The sequence below is a fragment of the Microtus ochrogaster genome, linkage group LG4, assembly GCF_000317375.1.
Source record: "Microtus ochrogaster isolate Prairie Vole_2 linkage group LG4, MicOch1.0, whole genome shotgun sequence".
Classification (NCBI taxonomy): Eukaryota; Metazoa; Chordata; class Mammalia; order Rodentia; family Cricetidae; genus Microtus; species Microtus ochrogaster.
In genome coordinates, this window is record NC_022030.1 from 66,474,283 (window position 1) to 66,495,165 (window position 20,883).

Consider the following 20,883-nt stretch of genomic DNA (forward strand, 5'->3'; position numbering starts at 1 on the left):
GTATATCTTAAATCATTTTCAGAGAACTTATTTATAGTTTCATAGCCTCAGAACTTTATATATTTCAGAGACTCTAATGTCCTCGGGCTTTACATAGACTTTATATGTCTATAAAAATTACATCCTCAGACCCATAAATCATTTATTTAAACCCTGACTTATTTAAATTTTCATAGTTTAGAACATTTTCTTAGATACTCAAAACTTATTTAGACTTTTATATTTTTCTTACCTAATCATTCTCAGAGACATAAACAGTTATTATTGGGAATAGTCATTTTAAATCACATTTGAAACCTGTTTACCCCTTAATGTTAGGTTTGTGAGTAAGGCAGATGTTTGCTTTTCTTATCAAGAGACTGTTGACCCACCCCGTCATGTTCTGCTCAATCCTGAGAAACTACAATGATCGCCATACTTTGAGTTTTGAATGAGTTTATTAAGTATGTAACAAACCAAAGTAAAAGAGTAAAGAGAAAAACAACAGATCATTGCTCATCATGTACTTGAAATATGCAGGGGGAACTGACTGGGGACATTGTGTAGAGGTGGTGTGGGTGGGGTCTGGAGTTCCCAGTGGAGTCCAGGGCAGACCAGAGTTATCATTGGTGAGGCTTCCAGGTTGAAGAATAAACAACAGGGAGACAACATCATCAAATTGGATGCTCACGGCAGTCAGCAGAAACTGTCTGTGGAAGTCCAGCAGTCGGCCACAGCTCCTATTTGAGTTTTCTCTCCATGACTGAGCTCCCAGGGTTGAACTTCTGACTTCTCGTTCCCATTTTACATTACAAGATGAACAATTTTAGTTTATGTTAGACATGGTTCATCTTCTAGCTGTTCCCAAGGATGGTGTGTTGACTCCCGGTCTGTTTTGTTGTAATCTCCACCTAGTCACTGGGTTCAAGGGGCAAAGTCATCCTTAGAAAAGATGCTTTGGAGGACATTTAGAGACAAATGTACTTGGGTTTACAATGGGGGAGGGGTACAATCTTGTTTTCAAAGTCACCTTCTCAGTGGGCTCCCTCAGCACCTGACAGTTTACCACTCTGATGCACATTGTAAACGTTAGGTTTCATTTAGGAAGGTAGTTGAACAGGAAGGACAATATAGAAAGTCCAAAGCAGAAATGTAGCAGGTCATTTACACAGAAGGGCAGAAGGGAGGGTGGGCTCTCTGAGCATTGTACTGCTGGAGGAATAGGTGTTATAAAGTGCATGCAAGAGACCTTGGTTGGTTGGAGCCAAGGGTGAGCGAGACATCTATGCAGAGAGCACTTATGTGGAGAGTTTAATTGAGGTGGGGGAGGAAAGAGGGGAGAGAGAGAAAGGGAGCACAGACCAGCCTCATGGGTATATATATACAGAAATGCTGAGATAGAGAGGCAGAGATACAGACAGAGAGATAGAGAAGCAGAGAGAAGGAGAGAAGGCAGGCAGCAGAGCTCCATCTTTTAAAGGAGCGTGTTTCTGTACCAGTATAGCTGATGATGCTGTCAGGACTCAGAGTGATTACTGGCAAGCGCATCCTGTCAGGTGATGAGGGACAGGCCAGCATAATGCCTGAATGCTAAGGTTACTCCCTTTCATTTATTATCACAAGGTGAGGAGTTAGGGGTGGCAAGTTAGGGGAGTGAGTGTACCGCCGAGTTTTCGAGACTGCTTCCTGCTGATTTGGGGCATAAGTATCTTGGTTGGACCTGAGATTGCTGGGGTGCTGGCCATGTCCAGGAATATCTGGCTGTTTTACTGTTATCCAGGCTCTGTGGGGCCATCTGGTACCCCTTCTACCTGGCATGATGCTGGCAGAGCAGAGGACAAAGTTAAGTTTAAGAAAAAAAGTTTTAGGTCCTGGTAATTGAGAATGGGGAGTGTCAAGACCAGGGACATTGACTGTACTTTATTGAGGGGGTACATCTGACCTGTTTGAGGTGAATCCAAGTCAGCTCCTTGGAGCTTACAAGAATTCTTTGAGTTTGTGAAAAGTTAAGTTTTAAACACATTAGCATTTCCACTGTTTATGATCTGTACTGAAATCCACATTGTCAAAACTCATATCATTGAGTCATTGGGGACCAAAAAATGATTGTGGTTGAAAACAATAATATTCTTTTTTTTTCTGTCTGGAAAGCTGTGGCAGATGTTTTTAGCACAATGAAAACACCTTTAAAGTCTATATTTAGAAAACAACCAGAGGGAACTAAGATCGTATAGTGATAGCATGGTGTTTAGTACTTTGCCAGAGATAAACTAATAATTTATCAGAATTTCATTGATTACTGTTGAGACTGTGATCTGAATGCAATAGTAGCATAGTGAGGGAAAGAAATCGGAAACATTTTATTCTTTTATGCAGCTCAGATCACTTTCTCTTTATTATCACTTAAATATTTCCATCTTTATGTCTAATTCGCCAGGTGGCTGATCACTGAAAGCAGTCACTGTAAAGTTAGTTCCTTTAAACAAAGGAATGGTAAGAAGTTATACAGAAATCTGTTTTGTGAGTTTATCTCCCTTCTGAGTCTGGTAACAAGGTAAATTGTGCTTAGACTTAGTATTAGCTTTAGGAGTATGAGGCCTGTGACTTTGATTTTGTACAGAGAACTGAGAAGGCAGCTGGAACCTTGGTTGTTGCTATTAAATTCATAAAGCTACCTCTAGCCTAGCCATCAAACAGCATCAGAGTTCTGAGAAGGATAAATTTTACCTGAGTTAGTGATTAAAAATGACAGAGATGGGCTGGAGAGATGGCTCAGTGGTTAAGAGCACCGCCTGCTCGTCTAAAGGTCCTGAGTTCAATTAATTCCCAGCAACCACGTGGTGGCTCACAACAGTCTGTAATGAGATCTGGCGCCTTCTTCTGCCCTGCAGGCATGCATGTAGGCAGAATACTGTATACACAATAAATAAATAAATCTTAAAAAAATAAAGCTACTCCCCAGGGTCATCCACGAACATGAGGGCAGAGGTCTCAGGGCAAGCCTTTGACTGGAAGGTGAAGGACTGCCAGGCCTCAGAAGATCCAGTGGAGTAGGAACTCATGGGAAGACCAGCCTACGTTTGTCTAGGCAACTCGAGGTATGCGATTCCCCAGTGTCCTGTTTTGTCCACGGTCTGAAGAGGTCTTAGCAGCAATTGAGGTGAAAGGTGGTTTCTGGTCAGTGGTTAGTGCTGTCACTTGTAAAGCAAGTTCTGGGTGAAGGCTCTTCTCTTTCCATCTATCTTCTTTGGCTGAAATAAGGGTCCTGCCAGGAGCTGACACATCTCTCTATTATGAAAAGCTTTTTTAATTAAACATTTTAAATGCTATGTTCTCAGACCTCTGAGCATTTGAAGAGTATCTATTAGGTATATCTCAATAGATGAACTTTGTTTCTAATTAACTTGTTTTAAGCTTAACTCTGAAAACATATAGGGACTAGGTAGCTTTTATCTCTGTAACTAATTTCATCAGTACTTAGAATGACTGCAATTAAACAACTTACTCTTTTATAAGACGGCCATGAACTTGTATTCCTTACAGACTATAATAGGCCTGCACCCCCATAATATAGGACTATACATCACATTCCTGTCAGGTTAACCTTAAAAATAATGTTTTTGAATTGAAGCTCTTTTAATGTCATTATTTTGACACTAAAAGAGCTTCAACTTTTTAATCACAGATAATGGACTCAGAAAAGATGCCAAAATAGCCATTCTGTCGGTAAAAACAAGTTTGTACCAAACTAGGACTATCTCCTGAGAAGGCAAGGAAAAGCGACAAGGGAGAGATGATCAGGGCCAAAAGGAAACAGGAGAAAAGAGGTCTTGTGAGTTGGGGTGTGGCCCATGAGCAGGGACTGAGGGAGCACAGAGGCCAGTACTGCCCTTGACAGGCCTGGGGGGGCCTCTGCCCAAGTACCCAACTCTGGAAAAGGACCCTCTTAGGGATTAGTCATTTCAGTATAGAATATATATCTTATTTATCAAATACCTTTTTATCAAACTAATGTTACCACTTATTTAAATTCTCTAGAAGTTTGGTGTTGAATATTTGGCAAAGATATAATAACTTATGTGTAAATCGTCATGTTAGGTTTTGTTACTCTGAATAGATCTTCATAACCTCATAACCTCAAACTTTTATCACCATATAGACTATATTTTAGACCAGATGTACAGTATGTTGTAACAAATCTAACATATATTTTATCAGCATACAAAAGTTCATAGTGGGGCTGGGGGCGGGGGCACTCTGAGCCTGAGGGACACATGGTTACTCAGTACTAGGATAGAGAAATGTGAGAAACCACAGTTGAGAGAAGGATCCTGATTCATGGGTACATGGTCAGAGAAGAGGTGGGGTCACCAATCATGTCAGTGTTAGATGGAGGGGTCCGGCGATCCATTAATTGGAGCAGCAAGGCTGTTGTAGATGAACTTGGTCTAGGGTCCCATCATGCCTGACAGGGTGCTGGGAGGGGCCTGCTGAGTCTCAGAACCAACGTTTGAAGATGGTGCAAGAGAGACCTTGACTGGTTGGAGCAAAGAGGACGCACAGTGGGTGAGAAAGAGAAGCACACACCTTGCCAACAATGCTTGTGTGGAGAGGTTTTTTTTTTTTTTTTGCAGGAGAGGGAAGAGAGAGAGAGAAATGGAGTGCAGAGCAGCCTCATGGAAAGAGAAAGAAATACAGAATACAGGCATGCACAGAGACAGACACAGATAGAGAGTCAGAGACAAACATACAGAGAAGCAGAGTCAGACACAGAGAGACAGACATGGAGAGATACAAAGAGAGACAGAGACAGAGACAGAAGACAGGTAACAGAGCCCCTCCTTTTAAAGGGGGTGTAGTTGTAGTAACATATCTGATGTGTAGCTCATGACATTGTCAGGACCATGAGCAGTTCAGAGTACTGCCTGATTACTGGCAAGCGCATCCTGCCAGAGGACAGAGGACATGCCAGCATAATGCCTGAATGCTAATAATGGGTAGTGGAGAGAATAGAAAAAACTATGTAAACAAAACAGTTTGCTTACATGGTTGAAGTTGTTTTCTTGATTGAAAATAATATTTTGAAATTCTTCTCAAATAGTTTTCTTATTGTGTCTCCAAGATTGCTGAACCCCTGATCCTGAAAAGAAAGTAGGAAACCAGTAATACCTTGTATCATTGCTATGCTTGGTAAGGTTGGCCAGCCAGTCCTCCAAATAACCCAGAATCTTGCTTAGACTATTCCAGAAAGTTTAACCCAGTTAAGAAGAGGTTATGGGGCCCGCAAATGACTCAGCGGATAAAGGCACTTGCTGCTAAGCAGACTGAGTCAATCCCTGGGATCCACGTGGTGGGAAGGGAACTGATTCCAGCAAGTTGTTCCCTGACCTCCATACACACCTGCACCCTGCATACACTGATGCACTGTCTCCCCTCAAAGTCAATAAATAGAAGTGTAACAATTTTTTTTATTTGCTTCTGTTATGTTTTTTCAGACAGGGTCTCTCTGTGTAATCCTGGCTATCCTGGAACTCACTTTGTAGACCAGATTGGCCTTGAGCTCACAGATATCACCTGCCTCTGCCTCCTGAGTGCCACTGCCTGGACCCTCACCTTTTTTTAAAGGAAGAAGTTATATTCCTTGAGAGTTTGGTTATGTGTTTTTTTCTTGGGAAGACAGAAATAAAACAAGTATTTCAGGCTGAATATCCCTTGCTCTAGATGCCTGAGATCAGCAGTGGCTTTGACTTCAGTTGTTGGGATATTTGGCTATACATAATGAGGTACCACAGGAAGTTTTCATGGTATGAGATTTTCCACTTCTACCATGTTGGTGCTAGGTGAGGTACGACAGCATACAAATGCTTAGGAAAATTAACAGGGTCTTCCTTTCCCTGTACTTTTAATCCCTTGGAAATTTATTAGGATAGATAGGGAGTTATGGAATTTGAAGAAGAGGCAGATTCTCAATATAGCAACTTAAAATGTTGAAATACTAGCACGGTGGTGGTGATACACCCTTCTGTCTCATCCTAGAGAAGTGAAGGCAGGTGGATCTCTGTGAGTTCAAGACTGTATGGATCTACGTAGCAAGACCCTTCAAAAAGTATGCTTTCAGCAAGCCACTTGTCATGCTTAGTTAAACTAAACGATGATATTATGTTCTCAAACTAGCCACAAAAGGTAAACTGAGAGAATATATTATTTATTCATTTTAGGATTAAAGCTAACAAAACATAGGGGGTAAAATCAACAATAGTGAATTCAGTTAGCTATAACTTATCTCACATACCCACCCTGAATTTGGGGCACAGAAACCAGTCTTTGACTACCTATAGAGCTAAAATAAAAAGTGATAGAATGAAATTATTTGTTCTTTCTAGGTTGATCAGAGACAGTGAAGTACAGTTTCTACACCCTAAACTTATGTCATTCTGGATAAGATGAAGTTTTCATGCCCACTTCATGCTTCAGTGGACAAAGACTCAATGTGACAACTTTGCTGTACCTCGTTCTCCATCTCTCAGTCGTCTACCTTGACCTCTGTCTGGTGTTTTAGACTCTGGCTGTATTTTCTTTTCACTAAAGCTGGCTTAGATTTCCTTCTGGTCTCCCCTCAGATCTTTGAGAAAGTGTTTTAAACACATATTCCAAATCCTTAGGTCTCCAAATGCAGTCACTCAGGGTGTTTTCTAATTCTGTGGCAATTTTTAAAAGATTTATCATCATTTATTATAATAATAATAATTGTTAGAGTACTATTTGTATTGGTATCCATCAGATAGAAGGTCAGAGCATCCCTTGGCACTCCTCAGAGCAGCTTTTCTTGCAGTAGATGGAAATTAACACAGAGGCCCCCAACTGGACAATGTCCAGAGTCTGACTCTGTAGCACTCAGCTCAGCTCCAAATGGGCAGTTGTTATCAAACTCCTCTCTTCAAGGCTCAGGAATCTAAGTGGAAGAGGTGGCACAAAGAGTGTAAGACCCCGAGGTGGTAGATGAGTCCAGGAAACAGCACCTTCCAGACACTGGAGAGCTCATACCCACATGAACTCACAGAGACTGTGACAGGATGCTTAAGACCTGGAGAGGTTCAAATCAGACATCTTCATCATATTCTTCCCTCCCACCCCGGCCCAGTTCCTTCTAGGTCCTCCTCACCTCCCTATCCACTCAATTTCAGATTATCTCCCTCTCAGAAAAATAACAAAAAACCTCAAGAAATGAAAATCAAAACAAACTGAAAAAAACAACAACAGACAAACAAAGATAAAAGAGAACAAAACAATACAAAATGTAAAAGCACAACCCTCCCCCAACTACCACGTGCAGCGACTTGCACAGCGTCTGGTTTGTGCTCCCTGCTTCTGAGTTCTAGGCCCTTTGCTCCATGTACAGAACTGTTTTACTTGCTTTTAATTTGTCAAGAAAAATACATTTGTTAGTATTTAAGCAGCAGCAGGCAGAAAACCAAAGTGACCAGGACTGTTCATGGCACCACTGGTTGCAACGCTGGTCATGACTCTGCAACCACAACACCTGCTGGGCAATAAAGATTATTACACCTAAAACAATTTATTGGACCTCATAACACAGGTAAATATTTCATTAATTAATAAGTAATAAACTTGAAAGTTTTATAATGGCAGACAACATTACCATGGAAAATTTTAGTAGCCTTTTTGCTGATACTATGGTTTGTATTCTGCAAGGCTTATATATATCTATTTATTGGATATTGGGACTCAGTTTTTTCCTTCATATTATAGCCTTAAGAAAATGGTTTGAAAACAGAGACAAGAATGAGGCACTTTTAGAAATGATACAGTCTTTACAGACTAATAATGAACAGCTAGCTGACAGGACTAATACCACTGAAAATCAAAAGTTACCTGAAAAAATTAATACCATTGAAAAGGATAGCATTAATTCGACAGACAAAATGCAATACATGTCAAAGGGTACTGAGAAATTATCTGAAGAATTCATACTATTGAATTTGGCAATCAAAATCTGTCAAAAATTTATTATAGGTTAGCAGATAGAGTATCTCTCCAGGAAGGTAATCTGCACGTTATCTAAATAATGTCCAAGTATGAGACTTTATCTTTAAAGGAAAAACTTCAGACCTTGGTATCACAGGTGCAGAATGAGAACCAAAGGCTATGTGCCTCAATGAAATAACTAGAACTATATACAGGCCAGGAGATTCAGGCTTTACAAAAGACAGTAGTAAAAAGATCTGAAATGATTGAGGAAATTATTGGAGCAGAAATAACAGGGAAAGAAGGTAAAAGGACAGGATTCAACATTGCCAGTAATTGTCAGAGATGACTTACCCAGGGTTTTAGCTTCCTATTATCTACTCTGACAAAGCATCAAGTTCTAAAGGTCCAAAAGGACCTAAAGAATGTAAATGGATACCTATATGAATGAATGATCTAAAAAAAATTAAGCAAGCTGTCATAACTTATGACTTGTATTCTGAATTTGTTAGGAAGATGGTAAAGACATGGGCTTCTAGCATTAAGGCCAACCCACATGACTCGGTTCAGTTAGTTTCAGCAGTCCTGGATGATGGGCCCCAACTGCTGTGGAAATGTTATTTCAGACAAGAGGTAAAATTTTTAGAACAACAGAGAAAAGCAAAAGGGCTTGAGACTTTCCAAGATCACATTCTTGGTGATGGCACTTATGCTGACTTATGGCACTCAAACTCTTTATGATGAACAAATCTTGTCCATATGCCAAAAATCAGCCTTAGATGGTTGGGACAGGATTCAAGAACTAGGAAAATGAATTATTAAATCATATACCAGCATTAAACAGGGCCAGAGAGAACCCTTTAGTGATTTTTTACAAATAGTAACTAAGGCTGTACAAATAGGAGTAAGAGTCCCAGATGCTAGAAGAGTACTTACTGAATCTCTTCCTTTTGAAAATATCAACTTAGAATGCAAAAATATACTTGGGCCTTTAAAGGTCAGATCAGCACCTATGGATAAATAGATTCTGCATACAATGAACATTGGGACATTTGATTATAATACTGGGTAGGAGAAGCAATTTCCAAAGGTATGAGGAGACATCAAAATGCCAAATGTTTTAATTGTTGTAGAATAGGACATCTGAGAAGGGATTGTAGACAAGGAATTCCTTGGAATAATGTTTCCTCTAGGAATAGCAAAAATAAAAGGTGTTGGGGCTGGAGAGATGGCTTAGAGGTTAAGAGCATTGCCTGCTCTTCCAAAGGTCCTGAGTTCAATTCCCAGCAACCACATGGTGGCTCACAACCATCTGTAATAGGGTCTGGTGCCCTCTTCTGTCCTTCAGGTATACACACAGACAGAATATTGTATACTAAATAAATAAATATATATATATATAAAAAAAGGTGTTAACCTTCTGGATTATGTAGAAGGTGTGGCAAAGTCTGACATTGGATTTATGAAAGCAGATCAACAAAAGACAGACAAGGCAAATCGATACCATCAGAAAACTCCTTGGGGTCTTTTGCAGGCCCCCAAGTCAAAAGTAGTCCAGTCATTCCTAGTCACTGTAGAGGACATGTCTTACCAGGAAAATTAAAAAAACACAGAGCTTTTTGTAAAAAGCTATACTGTCCTGAATGATGGCATAAACCTGGAGGATGAATCAAAAATTCCAACAGAAAATAGGAAATGTATATTCTGTCAGACTTTTATAAATGATCAAAGACAAAAGCTAAGCATGCCTATAATGTAATTGTGGGTTTGATAGAAACGGGTATAGATTTGACTCCAGAATCTTGGCATCCAAATTGGCCTTATCAAGAGGCAGATGTTCAATTTCTAGGAATTGGAACCTATCTCAAATGAAACAAACACAAGATGGGTTGAATGCATAGGGCCAGATGGACAGAAAGGAAGGCTAGTGTGCTAGCATGGCAGTGAATTTATGGGGCCATGACCTGTTGCAGCAGTGGAATACCCAGATTAGCATTCTTGCAGTTCCAGAAACTCATATTTCTGGGATGGATATTATAAGGTACTATACACAAAGGTCACCAGCCATTTAGGATGTACAAGAACACAAAGCAACTAGCAAACTTTTAGAGGTACCAATGGCCCTACATTTAAAATGTTTAACTAAGAAACCAACATGGGTTAAACAGTGGCCTTTAACAGAAGAGAAACTGGTGGCTTTATAATAGCTAGTACAGAAGCAATTAGCTGTTCACCATATTGAAGAATCAACAAGCTTTTGGAATTCTCCTATACTTGTTGTTAAATAGAAATCTGGTAAGTAGAGAATTGTGACAGATCTAAAAGCTATCAACAAGGAAATTCACCCTATGGGCCCTCTACAATCTGGAATTCCTCTGTTTTCTCTATTACCAAAAAGATGGTCTCTTATAGTAAGTGATTTAAAGGACTCTTTTTTTACTATACCTTTACAAACAAAGGACAGAAAAAAATTTTCCTTCACAGTGCCTACTTATAATAATTCTCAGCCTACTAGGAGGTATCAGTCAACCGTCCTTCCACAGAAAATGCTCAATAGCCCCACCCTACGCCAATACTTTGTAAGTCAGCCATTGGAAATAATACGTAAAAAATTTCCTAAATTTATAATTTACCATTACATGGATGACATTTTACTATCTGATTTAAACATAGATACTTTTAAAAGAATGATTGAAGAAGTAAAGAAAGTTTTGCCAAAATGGGGATTACAAATTGCTTCTGAAAAAAATATAAAGAGGACAGTTTGTCAATTACTTAGGTTATAAAATAGGTTTACAGAAAATTAGAACACAAAAGGCAGCAATTGTGAACACATTTTAATGACTTTCAAAGATTGTTAGAAGACATTTCCAGTCTACGACCAGATGTTGAGATAACACCTGATCTAATAGTTCATTTAAGCAAAACCTTAGATGGTGACAAAGACTTAAATAGTCTCAGAGAATTAACAGCTGAACCAGAAGAGGAATTGATTGTCATTTAAGAAAAATTATGGGAGGCACATGTGAATAGGATGAATTCAAATCTTAATTGCATTTCAGTCATATTGCCTTCCATAATTTCTCCTACAGGAATTTTATTGCAAAGGGAAGATATTATCTTAGAATGGATCTTTTTATAACCACATAAACCAAGTAAAAAATTAAAAATTTATGTGGAAAACATCTCTAAATTAATTGTAAATGAATGATTGAGATTTTGTGAAGTAGCAGGTTGTGTTCCACTTTGCATATTTTAAAATTATAGTATGTATACCACACCATTGACACTTATTCAGGTTTTCAGTGGGAAACTGCTTTAGAAAATGGGCAACCTTAGAAAAGGTTGATTCTGTAATCACACATTCATTAGAAGTTATGGCTATCATGGGTATACCTGCACAAATAAAGACAGATAATGATTCAGCATATATCTCTAAGAAATGAACCCGCTTTTTGCTCTTATATTGTAAAACATTTTACAGGTATATCAAATAATCCTACAGGTCAGGCAATTAAAGAAAGATCAAATCAAACTATAAAGGATATGTTAAACAAACAGAGAGGGATAGAAAATACCCCCAGAAATAGATTATATACTGTTTTATTAACCTTGAATTTTTTAATGCTAATGAGAAAGGAACAACAGCAGCAGAGAGACATTGGATTATTAAAAAAAAAATCTGTCTTAAATTAGCCAGTACATTTTAAAGATCTGTTGACTTCACAATGGACACTAAGAAATTTACTATGTTGGGGAAGGGGTTTTTCTCTTGTTTCAACAGGAGAAGAAAAGTTATTGATACAATCAAAATTAATAAAGATTCAGTTTGAAAAGAGAAATCTCTTGAGAAAGAGGAATGATGGCTCATCCGCAAAGGAGACAACCAATCAGTTGATAAGAAAACCTCATAAGGGTTGGGGCATGGTTCCATTCTTGTTTTTGCAGGAAAATACTCATCTTCAAAAAGTCAGTAGGGCCTGAACATCTAGATATCTAAAGAAGAAAAGATAATTGTCCAGATAGGATCATCAAGCAAAGAGAATTATCACTTATGAGGACAGATCATCTGAGGGTAAGAATCTCTAAACATAAACTAGAATTATAGTCATGACTCACTTAAAAATCAAAGCTGGCTTTGGAGTTGGACAATGACTCTGTCCTTCTCTAAATCCAAGCATGTTGTTAAACGAAAAAAGTCAGAGTTTCTGTCTCATGTCAGGAGCTATCTGGTATGAGACAGAAAGCAGAAAGAATTTAGAAAAAAAATTACTTTTCTTCATACCTATTTTGTCTCTCATTGAATATATATCTGCACAAATAAGGTTTAAATTTTCTACAATGAATAATTGATGGAGGAAGGTCATTGGCTAATAAAGAAACTGCCTTGGCCCATTTGATAGGCCAGCCTTTAGGTGGGTAAAGTAAACAGAACAGAATGCTGGGAGGAAGAGGAAGTAAGCTAAGATTTGATAGCTCTGCTCTCTGGAGCAGATGCAATGAAGCTCTGACCCAGGATGGATGTAGGCTAGAATCTTCCTGGTAAATGCACCTCAGTGCTACACACATTAATAGAAATGGGCCAGGCAGTGTTTAAATGAATACAGTTTGTGTGTTGTTATTTCGGGGCATAAGCTAGCTGGCAACCAGGAGCCAAGCTGCAGGAACGCAGCCTGCAGCTCCATCAACAAATAATGAATTTTCCTGCAGTAATCTTTGAAGCTTCCAGGAAGAAGATGGGGCCCCACAACAATGAATCCACCTGGTTGATATGACATCATGATGTTGATAGTGCTACTATAAGACCTGTTTGGGTACCAGCTGCTCAAGATGGTTCCAACTTGGTTAACTGAAATGGTGTACTTTTTTAAAAACATTCTGGTCAGAACTCCAAATAGTAATCTCAGAAAAACCCTACCAAATACTCAGAGACTATTTGTAATTATACCAGACAGTAATCTTGGAACTTAACCATCATTTTACTTTCACAGGATCACATAGAAAGAACATCACCCCCATGACAGCTACAAGTAATTCTAGAAGATGACATCCTCTCTCCTATCAAAGTTTGCCCTCAGGGTTAGAGATATCACTTAAAGGTTGATTATAAGTTAGGGGTTGGAAAGGAAATTATGTAGGCTCAGGGATCTCTTTGAGGAAAAAAAAGGGAAATTGGAGGTGATAATAAATTAGTGTGAACTTATTCACACTAATAATAATAGTGAGTAATAGAGTGAATACTTGCAAGCTAATATTTATAGGCAATTTACATTGGTATAGATTCTTGTATATTGATACAAACTTAAATTATATTGAATATGTTCCTCTTTTTGTCTACAGTATTTGTATATCTAGGCAAAGTTATTTTGTCATATTGTATGCATGCATGCTTCTACCCCTACTTAAGACATTTTGTATACTGATACAATTTTAGCATATATTTATCGTATTGCAATATACATTTCTACCTCTAATCAAAATACTTTTGCATTGTTTACATTTTGAGATCATTGTCCTCATTCATTGCACAGTTGTTTAAAGATTATTTAATATTCTAATGTGAAGTCTTATTAAGTTATGTAGGTATCAAGAATTATAGACCACTTGTCATCCATGCTTCTCATACTTACAGTTAGACTAATCAGTTTCTTTAGATACATGAAGATTATATTCTTCATAGATAGATAATCATCAATCACTTCAAAGAGCTGTAGAATATTGGATTTAAATAATTTAGGGTTCTGTTGATGTAAGACGTGATTGCTCCTGGTAGCACCAATAAGAATGTTGAGCACTGCCAGGTGATGGTGGCGCACGCCTTTAATCCCAGCACTTGGGAGGCAGAGGCAGGCAGATCTCTGTGAGTTCGAGACCAGCTTGGTCTACAGAGCTAGTTCCAGGACAGGCTCCAAAGCCACAGAGAAACCCTGTCTCGAAAAAACAAAACAAACAAACAAACAAACAAAAAAAGAATGTTGAGCACTGAAGATATTTCACTTGGAGTTTGTTTTCTTCTTGGCAAAAATGGCCTTCGGGTAAGGTACTGCCCATGTATTGATCACTGACAAAATGCACGATGTCCAAGTCCAAGCAGGATACAAAAAAAAAAAAAAAAGACGGTGAAATCTTGCTAAAACAGAGTAAGACAGTTTTCAAAAATGTCCTGCCTCTGAAATGGTCTGTCAGGTACACTAGGCCTTAGCCAAAGTTGGTTGCTCCAGTGTTGCAAATGAGACATTGGGTAGCCAGTTGTCTCTGTCATTTGTTGCATATTTTGGAAGTTGCTTGATTGCACTTCCTGCTTACTCCAGTAATATTATTTTCCTTCTTGGGTCTTCGATAGGGTTGAAGACTAGATAGTTGTAGTTACTTTCCTCTCATAACTTGGCAAAGTTATTTCTAATACAAGACTTATATTCCTTAGGATAGGACAATTATTGAAACATCACATGTTTCTTGCTTAATATTGTTTACACTGGTTGTAATTCTAATTTTTATACCTGATATTTGTTATTATTGTATATAAATTTGTATTAGGCTTAGAACTCTCTTATTTAAACAAAAGGGGGAAGTGCTGTAGGAATTCCTACCACCAGTAGCCTTTAAGTTATCAGCCCACTTGGATGAGGCCTCTATAAATGCTGATGTAAAGCATGTTCCCTCTTCTGGATTCAGTTCCTGTTCCCAACCATGTAAAGGACTATGGTCTGTGAATCTATCCCTAAATAAATAACTCTTTATTATACTCAATTCTTAGCTAGTGTGGGATAGCCTTTTAGCATCCATCTTCAGACTGGTTTCTCTGCTTCTCTGATCTTTCAGCTTTCACCCCCTAATATCTATCTGTCTTTGGGTTTTTATTAAGACTAATTAGAACTCATGCTACAGAGATCTGCCTGCCTCTACCTTTGTCATTTTTATTACTTTAAGCATGTGTGCTTATGTGTGGTGTGTGCATGTGACTGCGGTGCCTGAGGAGCTAAGAAGAGGGTGTTGCATTCCCTGGAGTTGGAGTGCACATGAGCCCCTGATGTGAGTGCTGGGAGCCATACTCCTCTCCTTCCCAGAGCAACAAGGGCTCTTAACCCCTGAGCCATCTCTCCAGTGCTGTGACAAGAATGTTTTGCTACAGCACTAGGCTTTTAGATACTAAGAAATTTGAGGTTTGGCAAAGTAGAAGTCTGATTTTCTCTCTTTAGAGTCACTGCTGCTTTCCCCACCTGCATCATGAGGCTTTTTGAATTTTTCCTTAACTTTGACTTGTGTGGGCTTGCCCCATGATGAGGGGGATTATAGCATCTACCTGACATGAATAAAAATGAGTCAACTCAGAGAAAAAGAAAGCAAAGCAGAGGCTCTTACTTTATAAAATATGCTGTGGTTATGAAAGATGAGACGCATGTCTGCAACAAAATGCTTTACTGAATGGTATGCCTTCTTGTTCAGCCTTTTCTTGACTTTGTTTAACCACATGTGTTCTTTGAGGTCTGGAAAGTCTTCTTTATTCTGTTGTGAAAAGAACCAAAAATATGTGTGTGAGGGGGGTGCTGTCAGTATAGTCCTTAGCTGGCTTTCCACATGCTCCCATGGTTGTGGATTCTGAATGCTTGTATCTTTATCCCTCTAATACATAGGGTGAAATCCTAACACCTGGCACACTGGAAGTAAGAAGTAAAGGCTTTGCAATTAGCTTATGAAAGTGTAGCCCTAGGAGTGGGATTAGTGCCCTTATTAAGATTCCAGGAAGCTCTCCCAGTCTCTTTTCACCATTTGAGAGAGCAGTCTGAAGTGAGTTGCCTGCTTCCCGGAAGACTTTTAGCCAGTTGTCATGGCACACACATTTAACCCCAGAATATTGAATGCACAGGCAAATGAAATCTCTATGAGTTCAAGGCCTGTTTGGTCTACAGAATGAGTTCCAGGCCAGACAGAGATGTGGAGTGAGACCTTGTCTCACATAAAGAAGTAGAAGATCCTTACCAGAAGCCAGACTTTATCTGCACCTTGGCCTCAGACCTTCAATGTCCAGAGCCATAAGAAACAAATTTATATTGTATATATTGCCCCAAGTCTATGGTAGTTCGCTATGTATGGCTTCCTGCACAAAGACGCCCATCAAGAAGGCAAGAGAAAGACAACTTGTATGGGAATAAGATCACAAGATTTCAGTTTTGCTGTTCTTACTTACTTGCTTTGGTTTGCGGATAAAAAAGCAACATTTTGGTTCCTGATAGACAGTCAAGAGAAGCAGCTCACATTTCTGCAAAAGATGAAAGGTGATTCTCAATGGATGATCACTTAGGGAGAAAAGGTCCGCTTAAAATCCAAGATTCAGTAAAAGACTCCTAGACCCCCTTGGACCTCTTTGAGACAAATATGAAACGTTGCTACTCCTTGGAGTATGAATTTTACAATGGGTCACATTATCCAAGCACATCATGATTTACCTTGGGGTTCTCTTCCTTACCCTCTGTAAGACCATGTTCTTCTACCAACCAAAAAGAGAGACCTTCAACTTCACACTGACTCACCAGCTGCTCCTCAGGCAACATCTTCCTCTTCAGGACCTCAGATTCCTTATGAAATGCTTGATTTTCTTGGAACTTTGCCTGATCCTTTATCTTGCAGAAGACACAGCTCCATGGGCCACTGAGAGATCAGAGATAAAGTGAGCAAGGGCAGAGGCTGTGGGCCAGCCCCCATTCCTGTGGCTGACAAAGACCTCTGTTCAAGAATGGTTTCCACCTAGCATTCAGCTTCACTCTTGGAGGACACTGGACTGGTTCTCCATGTGAGTTTGATATGCAGATATAAACCCTACTATTATTAGTGAGTGCTGTGAACAAGGTGGTAACCCAAGACGGTCCCATCAAAAAACTCAGTCTACACTGAGGGCTGTGTGACTCTGGGCAGGCATTCCTGGGGGCTATAAGAAAACTGGCTGAAGGAAGCCATGCAAAAAAGCCAGTAAGTTACACTTCTCCATGTTTTCTGTATCAGGTACCTGCCATTACTCCTCTGAGAATGGGGGGTGACAAACTGTTTGATAAAACTAAGTCTTTCCTTCCCAAGTTAAACACCAACAAAATCCTTGACAAAGTCATCCCAAATTTCATTCATTTCAATGATCTGTCTTCAAAATAGTGGGCTCTCCTTGTCCATTCAGTGTTCTTTTTCAAAGTACCCATTACAAGCCACTCCTGAGGGGTATTGGGAGCTGCATGTGGGCATTGTGAAAGAACTGATTCCTTCTGTGCTTTGGTATTATGTCTAACTAACCAGTAGAAGTGGTTTCCAATAACCCTCTGAGATGGTGCCCTGGAACTAGTGAGTGGTCTTATGAATCCTCCTGTCACCAGAGGGCAGTGTTCTCTTAGAGGATTTCCAGGAGAGATCAGTCCCTGGGTCACAGTAGTTTCGTCCACACTATTGATACCACCAGTCTAATCCCTTGTCAACCTCTTGGAATCTCACATTCTATCTCTGCCCAGAGATACAGATACAGCAAAGGCATGTTCTGGTGAGGGTGGGGCTTGGGTGCTGACATACAGGATTTCCAGTTCTCATGTAACCCAGAGTCAATTAGTTTAATAGAATGCTGGGGTGGATTTCTGTAGGCTTGACAGCCCAGCTTTATCAATGTTGTTATTCCGTAGTTAGGAAAATGAATGCCTGGTTAAAGCCAACAACCACTGTATGATGCTGGCACCCCAGTGGAGCACATAGGTGACAAGGAGTGACACTTCTTTCAGGTAATCACTTTTCATTAATTTTTCCATAATTATTTTCTTTAATGTTCTGCTATGTGTTCTGTAAACAGTTCTATATACTTTTGGATCTTAAGACTAAGGTCTTGCTCCCATCCTATCAATACATATTCAACTGGAGATAGCAACCCAGCAGGATGTGTGAGTGTTGGGGGGTGGGGGGATGAAGTGTGTCCTGAGGAGGAGGGCCTGGGGTGGGGGCTGGGCTGTCTTACTAACCTCTTGTCTTCCACAGGTGGGATGTGGCAATTTTCATGATAGAATTTCCCACAACTATCACAAGGGTACAAGTTCCATCCTTGGCTGCACACTGTACACTGTTGTGAATTTTCCAGCTACAAGAAGAAATATTGTAAAATATCATCAAGAGCCACGTGACTCCAGAATGCTGAAACATGTAGCCTTTGCCTAAACCACGGAGGCCCAGAAATCTTTACTCCAAAGTAGATATTTCAAATACTTTTTTAATGTGTGTGTTTCTGAGTGTATATACATGCAGCACAGATGTGCACTTGCCTGCAGAGGCCACAAGTGAGAATTGTATCCCCTGGCCTCACATTTTCAGGTGGTTGTCAGCTGCCATGTGGATGCTGGGAACCAAACCTGGGTTCTCTGGTTCTGTGGGACAATGGGTTGTACCCTGTCACTTGCACTTTTAAATAAATGCCGATTGGCCAATAGCCAGGCAGGAAGTATAGGTGGGGCCACCAGGTAGGAAGTAGAGGCACTGCAATGAGAATTCTGGACAGAAGGAAGTTTCAGTCTACAGTAGTCATCCAGATAAAGAGGAAGCCAGATGTGACTGCCTCGCCGAAAAAGGTACCATCCACGTGCCTAACACAGACAAGAAGAATGGGCTAATATCAGATGTAAAAAGAGTTAATAAAAAAAAAAAACTAAAAAAAAAAAACTAAAAAAAATAAGATAAAAAAAAAAAGAGTTAATAAGAAACCTGAGCTAATAGGCCAATAAGTTTATGATTAATGTATACCTCTGTATGTTTCTTTGGGACTGAATGACTGTGGGACTGGGTAGGACAGAAACCTCAGACAACACTCTGGGAGAGCAGCAGAGCTCTTCTTAACTCTATGTCTCACCAGCCCCTCTCCTCAAAATATGAAGGACTAGTATTGAACAGAGATTTACAGAATGGAATTCAGATATGAAATAAAGTTCAGGGAATTGCTGGGATATGTCAGACTAGAAAAATTTACATTATAAAAAACAGTGACTCTGACACGGAAATAACAGGAACACCATTGCAATATCAACAGTAACAAAAAAGTTGAATTAGAGATAACAACAAATATATTATTCAGAAAAGTCTAACTCCAAAATATAATGTCTTCATCTGGATTAATTAATTAATTAATTTCATCATTATTATTATTGGGAGGAGGAGCTCATGTGGCAAGGGCAAGCTTGGGTTCTGATTTTGTTGACTCAAGTTTCCAAAGTGGCATTTCTAACATTCAAGGAATTTGATCAGGAGAACTACCTAGGGTTGTTGAGCAGGTTCTACTATCAGAAGATGTGTGATCCTTGGGTTCTGTCCTGTGCCCTCGACTCATTTGCCTCAATATTCACAGTTCCTTTCATGACTACTCTTTCTCTAGTCTTTCAGGTCTGCATTCTGGTCTTGTTTTGGGCCTCCAGCACTCACTCTGTGCTTCGCTAGGGAGGTCTTTATTGTTCTGGAACACTGTCCCTGTTCCTATGTCACAGTGACCCTCTATCTTCTCATCATATGAACCCTGACTCATCCCTGCCTCTCCCTGTCTCAGACACCCAGCCATACACCAGTCATGTTCATTCTAAATTTTATATCTCGCCTCATACTTGTGTAGGGCCTTATGCTATCAGGGTGCAGGATTCCTTACCCATGACATCACCATCAAGGGAAAATATCCAACAAGTCAGAACTGAAGTGAATAAAATTATAATTTGTGGTTTCTTTTTTTACCCAGGCATTTATTATGACACAAGATTCAAATTCTAGGCTGCAAACATGAATCTGGTCAATGGGATCTCTTATAGGTACCTTGAATGGCCCCTGAGGGACATGTTTGGAGGCATCAATCTCCATCAGGAACCCGAGGCAGGGAATCTTGCAATAGTCTCTGCTTTTTGTAATAGCAGGTGAGGCTGTGTTTGCTGAACACTGTTTTCAGGTTGCTGGGTCAAGATTTCTGAATCATTTATTAAAAACACTGCAAAGTGAGTCCTGAGGAAGAGCAGGACACAGGCAAATCTACACAGTGGTCCACTGTCTAGAAGCCTGGATGGGCCCGTAGGTTTATCTTTTTTAAGGTGGGTGTAGAATCCAGGCTCAGGCCTAGGTGATCACTGACTATTAAGGTACCATCTCCATAAACAGCCAGACCCCTTTTAGTAGTACCCCTTTCATGATGCTAGAGTTTGAACCCAGTGAACCTGGAGTGTGAAAGACAAGCATCCTACTACTAGGTAAACACTTTACCATCAAGCCATGCCCTTGCCTCTTTGGTTTTTTGTTTTCATTTTCATTTTATGTGCATGGATGCTTTGCTTTCATATATATATATCTATGCACCACTTGTGAGCTTGGGGCCCACAGAGGACAAAAGGAGAAGTCAGATTCACTGGAATTAGAATGACAGATGGTTGCAAACTGCCAAGTGGATGCTAGGTTTTGAACCCAGATTCAGGAAAGGGCAGCAAGTACTCTTAGCCCCTGACCCTTTCTCCAACTTCTCCCTTTTAAACAAAAAATTTGTTCTCTTATTTAATAGTAATCATTAATAAGTTACAGACTAAAAAACACTCGTGGAATTAAAAATTATTCCAGGCTTGAAAGTGTAGTCCAGTGGTAGAATGTTCAACCTAGCATGAATAAGGCCCTAGGTTTGACCTTGAACATTGAGGGAGGAAAACATAACAAGTATCTAGGATTCTATGAACATCAATTTCAGTTCACTGAGTCTGGGCTGGAGCCAAGCTCTGGATGCAAAAACATTCTGAGGGGTTCTAAATCACAGTCTTCAGGTGAGATCTCTGCCTCCTAAGGAGTGGTCCACGGACCAGAAACCTCATCATCTACCTCAGTTGTCCAATGAGCTATCCAGACTCCAGAGATGAGAGCTCAATGTCTTATCTACAGCAGAGGAACAAA

At 39.7% G+C, this 20,883-nt stretch overlaps 1 protein-coding gene across 1 annotated transcript in view; it reads right to left on the minus strand.

The window, feature by feature from the left end:
* Window positions 1-1,527, minus strand: part of LOC101995691 (nuclear autoantigen Sp-100-like) — a 75,163-nt gene extending 73,636 nt beyond the window's left edge. Inside the window, exon 1 of the mRNA XM_013351730.2 lies at window positions 1,476-1,527. Within this exon, the coding sequence (XP_013207184.2) occupies window positions 1,476-1,527 (52 nt within the window). The remainder of the gene's footprint in view (window positions 1-1,475) is intronic.
* Window positions 1,528-20,883: the final 19,356 nt, after the last annotated feature.